Source organism: Solanum pennellii, chromosome 10 (genome assembly GCF_001406875.1).
Source record: "Solanum pennellii chromosome 10, SPENNV200".
NCBI classification, from domain to species: domain Eukaryota; kingdom Viridiplantae; phylum Streptophyta; class Magnoliopsida; order Solanales; family Solanaceae; genus Solanum; species Solanum pennellii.
In genome coordinates this window covers 6,031,098-6,042,298 of record NC_028646.1, presented here as the reverse complement: position 1 = coordinate 6,042,298, position 11,201 = coordinate 6,031,098, and the positions used below count along the sequence as shown (strand labels likewise).

The following is an 11,201-nucleotide window of genomic DNA, read 5'->3' as shown; positions in this document are numbered from 1 at the left end:
CTCCTCTCTCTCCATCTCGACTTTCCATAATATTTATCAAATTTACATATAAATATATTTAAAATAACATACTTATCTTCCAAACATACACAAAAAAGTAAACAATCAACTTATTTTATAGAAAATATTTTTCTTCATACAGAATATACCGGATGAGTGATGTCTTATTGTAAATTTAACCTAATGTAATGGTGTAAAAATGTGCTGGAAATTCATAATATAAATCAAAATTGGCACCTAACCTTTTTGAGGGATTTTTATGACTTTTTTCCCCCCNTTTAAAATACACATTTGTATTCATTAGATTTGTGACTGTCATCTTTTTAGGCAATTTTCCACTCACTTGCAAGCAAAAGATTCTCCAGGTTTTTTTTGCCAATTTTGTAAGTACTTATTATTCCTCCTCCATCAACACAAACTATACCTTTTTTTCCCAATAAAATTCTAACAAACCTTTCATTAAATTTCTTCTTGCCAAAAACAAGAAATTAACTCTCTAGCTTGTTCATCATTGTGATTAATTTTTTTCAGATATATAATGGTGAGAGGAAAAACTGAGATGAGGCGTATCGAAAACGCGACAAGCAGGCAAGTCACTTTCTCAAAGAGAAGATATGGATTGTTAAAAAAAGCCTTTGAGCTTTCTGTTCTTTGTGATGCTCAAGTTGGATTAGTTATTTTTTCTCCTAGAGACAAACTTTATGAATTTTCAACCTCAAGGTAATTAATTTTACATCTTTTTTCCTCCTTTTTTTCATTTTATGTTTTTATTGTTTTAGATTATATCAGATCTAATATATATTAACTAGTTATTTTGGTAAGTTAAAAAACACCTAGAAATTATTGAAAAAATATCTTATGACTTGATGAAATAAAACATATATTTTATGACGACCAACATTCTATATTATGTCTTCACTTAATAATGAAGATATATATAGTACTAGTATCATTTATGTATAGTTTTAAGTTTTGTTCATTTTGACAGTGTATCATAAAGGTGGATTTTGGTGTTTCTATTTGTATGTGAAGCAATCCTAGTTAGGCTTTCAATTTATGTGTCTTAATTTGACTGAATACGAAGTTTAAAAGATTAAAAAAAAACTTTTAAATTTTATAATCTTAAATTAATTAAAGATATTGTGAGTATAAATCTTGTGATCTTAAACTTTATTATTGAGGCCGATTAAAACAACAAGACACTTAAACTAATGCAACTAAAGATTTTTAACGGTAATTAGCACTCTTTGTATATGTCTCTAAAGCTTTTAGCGATATTGGTTCTAATGGCACTTAACTAATGTCGATAAAGATTGTAGTCTTCTTTATTAATGCATGTCAATATTTAATACCGCTAAAAGTTATTTTTATTGTAGTGAGCAGACTACTAAGGAAGTCACAAAACATATGTAGCTAACAATTTTATAATTTCTGGTATGAGTTTGATAGAGAAGAATTGATTGAAATTATGTATTTATCTTTAGAAATAAATTTGAATATTTATTAATTATAAATTTTTTAAATCCAAAATTCAAAGAGCTTCAAAACTCACAAATCAAATCTTTGAATAAGTCTCTGGCTCTCTGCGAATGATTCTTTCTGTCCTATTTATGTGACACTCTTTTTTTTTCAATTAATCTAAAAAAGAGGACATTTTTCAATATATAGTAATAGTTCAACTTTTAACTTCTTTTTCTTTTTTTTTTTTAATCCTTAATGTGATGATTTATAACCATATAATATACTTTTTTATTACTTGTTTTAGATCACAGGTTTTTAAAAATCTTTCTTTTCCTCTTGTATTCTGTTGCGGGTGAAAGACCTTCACATAAATTGAGAGATAAACTATAGAAAAATACTACTCTCTTCTTCTCAATCTCTGTAATGTAATATGATTAAACATTGAGCTTAAGAAAAAACGAGAGATTCTTGAAATTTGTAATCTAAAATAAATCATGAATATTTATATAACTATAAATTATTTTATCAATGGTAAAATGAATGTTTTAAGGTAAAACTAAAGTACTAAATATAAAAATGTATCATTATTTTATGAATAACTAAAAAAGAATGAGTCATATAAATTAGAACGGTTAGTAGGAGTAGATCCTTATAAAAAGGAGGAGGATACACAATGGAAATATGTCTCATTATAAGACCTACATCTTATGTGTTGTTTAAAGTTTAAACATTTCTCATTTAGGGTTAAAAAGTGTGATAACCAATGTCTTTCTTTAATTATCTTATTAAAACTTGATTAAAAAAAAAAAGAAACTGACAAAAGTAAAAAGAATATTACTGTGTCAAATTAAAGGCAAATGTATAAGAGCCAGTTGTCAAATTAGAAGTTGAATTTTATGTGTTCCTTTGAGAAAGGCCACACTCTTATGTTGTTTCCTTTATAGCACACCTTAAGAATCTTTGTACGGTTTGCTGATCCCTAATCACTATGTGACTTATCAAAATATTTATTACACTTCCACTTCTGGTTAAAATTTAAAGTTTACGAGTTTTTTAATAATATTTAATAAATTAAATAAGATAGTATAACATTTGACACGCCTCTTCATGCTCAACCTAATTGGAGCGTGGGGCAGAAGTTCAAATAAAAATAAATTTAATTTTGATATTATATAAAAATATGAGACTTGAGTCAAATTTCTAACTTGAAAGGTTTATTCATGAAGACAACTATAACCCATTCTAACAAGAGGTAAAATTACATTGATAGTGTATCTATAAGCTTTAGATTATATTCTCGACAAAATCAATTTTTTTTACTAAACCATATATGTAAATTTGAAAATTTATCATATGTATAAATTTATCTTGTCTAAAGTTTGAACTCGTTGTCTTACCATTTAGAACTAATAAAATTCAAATCGTAAATCCGTTTATGATAGATGTTAGCGTGTATAAATTAAATTCATGTTTCACTTATACTCAATAGTAAAAGAATCCAAATCTCAAAAATAATATTCTCTTTGTCCCTAGTTATGCACACGCTTTCTTTTTCACCTTTAATAATAAGATTTATAGTCACACAATAACATGTATAATTTATTTTAGATCACAAATCTGAAAAATCTATCTTTAATTTCTCTAGTGAACTTCGTATCAAATTAAATAACATCATATAAATTGAGACATAAAAAATATATATTACTTTTATATTATAGTACAATTAATGTTCTTAGGGGTGAGTATACCATGTTCACCCCACTTAGTGTAGTAACTATAAACAATGTTAAAGAATCCACTTTGACAATGTAAAGATATCCCTCAAAAGGCATGGCTACAAACACGGGAACAAATGAGGATACCAAAAGTATTTCACACTTCCATATATATATTTTCTCTTCTTTGATATGTCATCAAAAAATAGATTCATTTAATAAATAATAAAAAATAAAGTCCAAAAATGTCAAATATTAGCAAGGAACAATAAGACTCCCCAATACGAGTTGTGGTTTAGTGGTGAGACCGCTTCGCTTTTAATGAGAGATTTTCGAATTGATCGAGACCTGATATGAAAAAGTTTTTGTTGAAAACATTACTTTTGAATAGGCACTGCTATGCGCAATCTGAACTTAATCGAGGCTCTATTGTGAGCTTTGAACTCCGGATAAAAATCCTTCCCAACAAGCTTATCATCATAATCATCATCCAAGAGGTGTCCATCATTGGGAAAGGTGTCATCAAATTCATAGTGGGTTATCAAACAATTTGTAGTCCACAAAAAGAGTTACATCACCATCACAATCACACCACTAGACACTATACTAGAGTGATCTCATCATCATCAAACAAGACATAATACTTAAAAGAGATTAATCAATCAATATATAATATATATCTTTTTGTACCAAAAAGAATAATCAAAGATGAAGAATTACATGTAGTGTCATTCTCAAAAAGACAAATGTCATTGTTCAAGGAAGTTTCAATCACATGACATCTATGAGCAAAACAAGTATAGAACTAATTGGCAACAATAGCTATATCAAAGCTAAAACCTCCAATTAAGAATCTCAACATTTCCTAACAAATGACCCTAGCCTAAAACTCTCTCAAGAGTTAAGCTCAATTCATGAGAATTTATCATATCAAAATAATCTAAAGTCTAAAAAAGCTATTATCTATTACATAAATACTCTTAATGAACAAAGGGTCTTCTTAGGCTTGCATTTCAAGAATAGCCATTTTCATTAACAGCCTCTTTAATTTCTCCCTACTTTGAGTAGTCTTCCACATGGATCATTGTGTTTTCACTTTAGCACATTCTCAAGCTTCATGCCTTTGTTTAATTTCAAGAACCCTTCCTCTAAGGCAGCGATTCAATGACAAGTCTACAAAAGTTAGTATGCTCATAGACAAATACTCCATATGCTCATATGACATATCATACACTCATGATTGATCATGGTCACAGATTTCAAGCATGATTAAAAAATTAGCCAATAATGTTGAGTGTTGTTGTGGAGAAATGCAGCATGCAGGAGATTATCGAGCGTTATCAGAGGCATACTAAAGATATTCAGTGTGAAAATCCAGCCATGGAACAGAATAATATGCACAATTTGAAGCATGATACATCAAGTTTGATGAAGAAGATTGAACTTCTTGAAAAATCTAAAAGGTTCAACTTTTAATCCTACTTTACAACCTAATATTGTAATTTCTTTGATATAAAATGTAAGTAATTAATTATGTAAATTATATTTCATTTCCATTAGGAAGCTCTTGGGAGAAAGTTTAGAATCTTGTAGTCTTGAAGAACTTCAACAAATGGAACATCAGTTGGAATGGAGTATCAATATCATCCGCGCAAGAAAGGTTAAATTTCTTTTAAAAGAAACATCGCGCAATATCTATATCTATATATATACGAAGATTAGCATAAATTGACAACATCATTCCTCGTTTGTATTGATCAGATGGAAGTCTTTAGGGAACAAATTGAGAGATTGAAAGAAAATGTAAGGCCACACTCATGACTCATTTAATTATTTTAAGCTGTAATTCCCATGAACATGCATCGACAATTTCTTGTATATAAAATGGAGCGTTAGGTTGATATACGTTACTATAAGTAATGTTTTACTATTAAAACGTTACTTTGAATAACGTTTTAGGAGTAAAACGTTACTGTGAGTAACTTAAATCAACCTAACGCCTTCAGCTTTTAAAAAATGAAATATACCCTAAAACGTTACTGTGAAGTACGTTTATACTAGTTTTGTAAAAAATTTTAAAAATATATTATTTTGGTAAATTGCTTTATATAATGACTTAGTTTGGTCAAAACCTCTTAAAAACTAGCACATGAGATAAAGGAGAGGTTTTGACCAAATTAAGCCATTATATAAAGTCATTCACCAAAATAATATGTTTTTCTAAAANATTTTACAAAACTAGTATAAACGTATTCCACAGTAACGTTTTAGGGTATATTTTATCTTTTAAAAACTAACATCATTAGGTTGATATACGTTACTATAAGTAATGTTTTACTATTAAAACGTTACTGAAAATAACGTTTTAGGAGTAAAACGTTACTTACAGTAACGTATATCAACCTAATGATGTTAGTTTTTAAAAGATAAAATATACCCTAAAACGTTACCGTGAAATACGTTTATACTAGTTTTGTAAAATTTTAGGAAAATGTATTACTTTGATAAATTGTTTTCTATAATGGCTTAGTTTGGTTAAAAATTCGATAAAGGATTGTCGTATACAATTACAATTAGTTACAGTGTAATTTTTATTTACATGTTATTAATACAATTTAACCATTTATAATCTATTTTTTAGATTACCATAGGGCTTTAAAGTTACATGTTGAGTATGATGGAAATCTCAAAGACAATATACCTTAACTTAACTAATTAGGTCCTATAATATCTTCGAACTCATTTTGTTTTGGTAATTTTACATACCTTTTGGCTTACTTGACACACTCTGTGACTCCATATAGTTGAGGTGCGTGGGAGATGTTTTAGATGTACAAAATTTAAAAAAAAAATGAGTTCATGGTAAAAGACCTTAGTTTGATTAAGGTGTGCCTCTAAGATTTTGGTTATAGTCTAGGAAATACTTGTGGCCTATTCGTGTAAAAATTATTATCAAGTTTACATCTCCTGGTTTTGCTCAACACATCTTATTGCTATTTCCAGGTGAAAGACCTTGCATCTGAAAATGTTATGTTGTTAGAGAAGGTAAATTTTTCTTTCTCTCCATCTCAACCTTTAATGTTGTAGTACTATTTCTTAAAAAAAAATAGGCTAGGGGATCCAAATAGTGGCCTGAGGATTATAAGACGAAGAATCAAACCCTCATCACTAAGAGAAAGTTCAGATCGCCAACTAGAATTGTTTCCGTCTTCCAAGTTGAACTAATTTGCTTGTCCTTTTTGCTTTTAGTGTGGAGGTTTTGAAATGCAACAAACATCAGGTGGTGAAGACGTTTCTATAGTGATCAGTAGCGAAAAATCGGATGTAGAGACGGAATTACTTATTGGATTACCAATGTCCCTAAATTGATTTTTTCAAATTAACCAATGCCTAATTTTGATTATGTCGTGAAGCTGACTAAACCAATGCCTCACTTTGGTTATGTCGTGAAGCTGACTGAATCTTATTCATAAACCCGGAAATAAAACGTTGTTTTTTTCCCCTTTGGCCGATCCGATTCACTTTGCTCCTTATACATAATGTAATTATGTATACATATATAATGAGTTGTGAAATAACATTCCACTTAAATTGTTTTGCACTTGAGCTAGCTACAACTTAGTGTTTTTTCCCTTTGTGGACAAATGATGTTTGGTCAATACGAGGTATAAGTTAAAGGCATAATACATAAACATATTTTTTAATATCTATGTTCTGTTCTACAACATTTTATTTGTATAAGTAGACACGGTTTATATGACATAATACAAATCAACTGCCACTTATGCACTTGTAGGATGTGTGTGTCTACCAGTAATGTAGCCACCCTTCGTCGAATATTCAAAATGATTAAATAAAATATTTTATATATTCTTAACATAACAAACTACTATTTCTGGACAGCCTTTATGAATTTTCTGACTTCGACACTGAACTGTCTACTTGTGCAAATTTAAGTGTGTGACTGCATGTATACAACTAATATTTGAGAACAAAAATATAAGTTGAAGTCAAGTTAAATGACATATTTATATGCTACCACATCATTAAAAATAACACGCTGAAAATGGACGAATGTTTTGAAATTGGTAGATGCACCTTGTATTATATATTATATATAATATAATGTTTAAAAAGGAATTATATCCACATGATTTTGTTACAGGGATAGCAATATATAATAGACTAAAATATTCCACAAAATTTATTTTACACAAGTGGTGCAATGTATCATATTTTTATGAGGGCATGTATAATTTGATCAATTAGCTGTGGCACCATCCAATATTTTAAGTACTGCTTCTTTTGTAGGCAATGCAGGAATTGCTCCTTTTTCTGTTACAGTAATTGCTCCACATCCATTAGCAAATAGGAGTGCATCCCTTAATTTCTTCTCATCCTGTGCATCGCAACCCAAAAAAAATTAATAATCGAGATTATTTAACTTATATATACTAACTGACTGACGATGTAAATGACGATATGATATATAGTACCATGTAAATGTCTGGATCTGAGGCCATACTGTTGAGAAGTCCACCAACAAATGCATCACCTGCTCCTGTGGTGTCAACTGCTGCAACTTTAACGCCACTCACTCTTCCATGAAAAATCTGAAATAATTAAGTAATTATTAGTATTTTTTTGCGCGATAAAAAATTGTTTATAGAATTAAATCAGTAAACGTAACGACTAACATTAGTATAGTATCTGCAACCGTCTCCGCCTTCAGTTACGAGCAAAAGTTTAAGGTTGGAGTGGAAAAGCTTAGTCATGACCACATTGTCATCATAAGCATCTTCACCATTTGTCAAAAATGTGATTTCATCTTCACTTACCTGAAATTAATAACTCTTTCATATCAAACCCGATATGCTAATATAAGAATTGTAGTGAGAGCTGTCAAAATGGACTGACCCAACCCAATTCAATCCTAACGGGTTACAGAGTTTAATGGGTTGGGACGGGCTGACTCTTTTAATTAAAGAGCCTCAACTCAATCCTAAGTAGGCCACGGGTTGGGACGGATTGGCCTTTCAATAAAAAATGAACAATATTACTTTCTTAGAAAGAGTATCTAAGAGTATCGAACGTTGACGTTTATGAACACGGCATCAATACATACATATTTTCATTTATAAATTATACACTTTGGTGAATACTTACAAAAATACATTTATGAATCACACACTTCAGTGAATATTTACAAAAATAAATAATAGTCAACGTAAGATTTAACGAAAAAATGTTGATCATTCCACCATTCCTCTCACAAAAAAATCAGCTAGTTTAAAATACTTGATTTTTTATTTTTTTAAATATATATTGATTAAACTTTACAAATAAATCACTACTATATATATATATAAAATATTTTTAAATATTCATAGTCTACTGGCTGGCCTCTAAGGCTTGAAGGTTCGGCCTACGAAGCTAGCAGGCCAAATGAGACTGGGATAAAAAGTCACATTCTTAAATGGGCTAAAAAAAATTAAGCTCAACCCTATTTAAATGAAGGGTTAGATTGGATTGACTTAGCGGATCAAACCCATTTTGACAGCTCTAATTGTAATAAAGGAATTATCCCTTCATATGGTAATATATATAGAGTGTACTTGCCTTAATAATGTCAGCTTGGTCCCAAATGCTTAAAATTCCTTCACGAGCAGCCTCGGCGGATGGCCATAAAGGCAACCTTAGATTTGGGTCATAAGAAAGAATGCAGCCTGCATTTTTAGCAGTTTCCATGGCAGCAAGATGAGCTGACCTACATGGTTCAGCAATCAAAGAGATTGAACCATAGTGAAAGATTCTTGCCTGTAAAAATGAAACGAAAAATTATATATATAAAACTGTGAAATTAGGTCTTAGGCCTAATTCACACCCCAAAAGCTATCTCAAGGGGAGGAGGATTGTTCAAGCCTTATAAGGAGTCTACCCATCTCATTAACCACCAATGTGGAATTTTGGTCATTCTTTAACAAAAACATTATCTATGCATGCATATCGTGTAAATTAAAATTTACCTTTTGAATGAGATTCTTGTCGAGCTCTGCCTCAGTTAGAAGCATATCAGCACTTGGATTGCGGAAAAACATGAATTCTCTCTCACCGTCTGATTTCAATGTAACAAACGCCAACGCTGTTCTAGCATGAGTATCAAAACGCATACCAGAATTATCGACATTGTTCTGTTTTAATATATCAGCTAACATGTAACCAAATTCATCTGCACCCACCTACAGAAAGATATATAGTTCAGGACTCGATCAGATCTGATTTTGATCGTTAATTGTGAATAATTAAATGTACCTTGCCAATAAAAGCGGAAGATCCACCTAATCTTGCAATACCAACTGCAACATTAGCTGGAGCCCCACCAGGAGCCTTTTTAAAACCAGGTGCTTCTGCAAGTGAAACTCCAGATACCGTAGGCACAAAATCTATCAACAGCTCCCCAAAACATACAACCAGGTTATCATTTTCCTGGATCGACTTCTTCTTCGTCGATAAGGATGTTGGTGAACCTATAGGCACGGCACAATTTCGTCACATAACGATTCATTATAACATCCACAATATTCACTTCATAATTCGTAAATCAAAAATATTGAATTCAAATGAACTCAATTACATGTAAATTCTCAATTGTGGCATTTGATCATTTATTTATTTTTGTTAGAATTTCTGGCTGTCATCGTGATCATGCATGGGAATTAATGCAAAAACACCTTTTATTATAGGGAAAAAGTATAAATATATCCCCGAATTGATGTAAATGGTATGCAGATACTTTCTGTCATACTTCTAGGATATTGGTGTGCCTGCCGTTAAAAAACTAGAGCATATATGTCTTTCACTCTAACAGAAGACTAAATAGGGACACGTGATATAAACTTATCTATCAATCCGATATTTGATAAATGTCGGGTCGGTGGATAAGATTATGACATGTGTATGTCCGTTAGTATAAAGGGTATATATGTTCTAGTTTTTGGACAACATGTGCACCAATGTCCCAAAAGTATGACAGAGGATATTTGCACACCATTTACAATAGTTCGGGATATATTTGTCCTTTTTCCCTTTATTATATGGATGTCAAGAATTAAAAGAAAATGAGATTTTCATATCTCCTAAAAGTTGAGGAATTAGTGACAGACAAAATTTTATAGCTAAACAGCGAAAATTTCATGTAAATTCAATGTAGCTACGAATTAGCAACGAATTATAAGAAAATTCAATCAGCTAGGAATTGTCGATAAATTCGGAAGAAATAAAGGAGTCCTTACATATAGAGCTCTTGCTTTTATTGAGTTTATTAGAAGAAGAAGAGCTCTTAGATAGCTTGAAGCTGCTTCTCATGGATCGGTCAAGAATAACAGGGAAACAACAGGCCATTTTCGACTCTTTTTTACTTGACCGATCCATTTTTGTTTTTTACATAAAAAAATATAAGAAAAGCAAGCTATGAAAATTTAACTTTAATGTTATTCATTCTATATATAATCAAAATTTAACCCTACTACTTAGGATATCTAGTGGTTTTTCAAATTTTTACCACAAAAATTTATCCTACAAAACAAAATGACCGGTTCGATTGGACCGATTATATTTTTATGAGCCTAACACTTGCCATTACTGTCCTAATTTTTCTATTATTTTTTTTATATCCATATATATTTGGATGTTATAAGTTGGACAAAATTAGCCTCCCAAAACATATAGTTATAATTCGTAATCAGGCAAAATATAACTATAAATCTCTAATAAAGTTCGTCAAACTATAAAAGATCACTAGTGAATATATTCCTAAACTTTTAAAGGATCAAACATACTTTTTAGTAAAAAGTAAATTTAAGGTTATTTTTTTACTCTATTCGTCAACTGAAAAAGGGTATAACATTAGGGGCATAGCGTATATCTAATCTTTTTTTTTTATATATAAAAAGATGCATATCAACTCTAAATCACGAAGTAGAGAAATTATATCATGCCTTTTTTGAAAAAAATATTTCAGTACCA

At 30.3% G+C, this 11,201-nt stretch overlaps 2 protein-coding genes across 2 annotated transcripts; one reads left to right on the top strand and one right to left on the bottom strand.

Annotated features, from left to right (window-relative positions):
* Positions 1–444: 444 nt before the first annotated feature.
* On the top strand, positions 445–6,682 carry LOC107001949 (MADS-box protein SOC1-like). Its single transcript, XM_015199899.2, has 6 exons — positions 445–720; positions 4,493–4,639; positions 4,737–4,836; positions 4,938–4,979; positions 6,180–6,221; positions 6,426–6,682. The coding sequence occupies exons 1-6, from the start codon at positions 539–541 to the stop codon at positions 6,543–6,545; spliced, it is 633 nt and encodes a 210-aa protein (XP_015055385.1). The 5' UTR covers positions 445–538; the 3' UTR covers positions 6,546–6,682.
* Positions 6,683–7,261: 579 nt separating this feature from the next.
* Positions 7,262–10,651, bottom strand: LOC107032526 (probable fructokinase-7). Its single transcript, XM_015234129.2, has 7 exons — positions 10,469–10,651; positions 9,489–9,703; positions 9,203–9,415; positions 8,796–8,993; positions 7,874–8,014; positions 7,673–7,789; positions 7,262–7,575 (listed from the first exon to the last, which is right to left on the bottom strand). Exons 1-7 carry the CDS (start codon positions 10,605–10,607, stop codon positions 7,438–7,440), a joined length of 1,161 nt encoding a protein of 386 aa, XP_015089615.1. The 5' UTR covers positions 10,608–10,651; the 3' UTR covers positions 7,262–7,437.
* Positions 10,652–11,201: the final 550 nt, after the last annotated feature.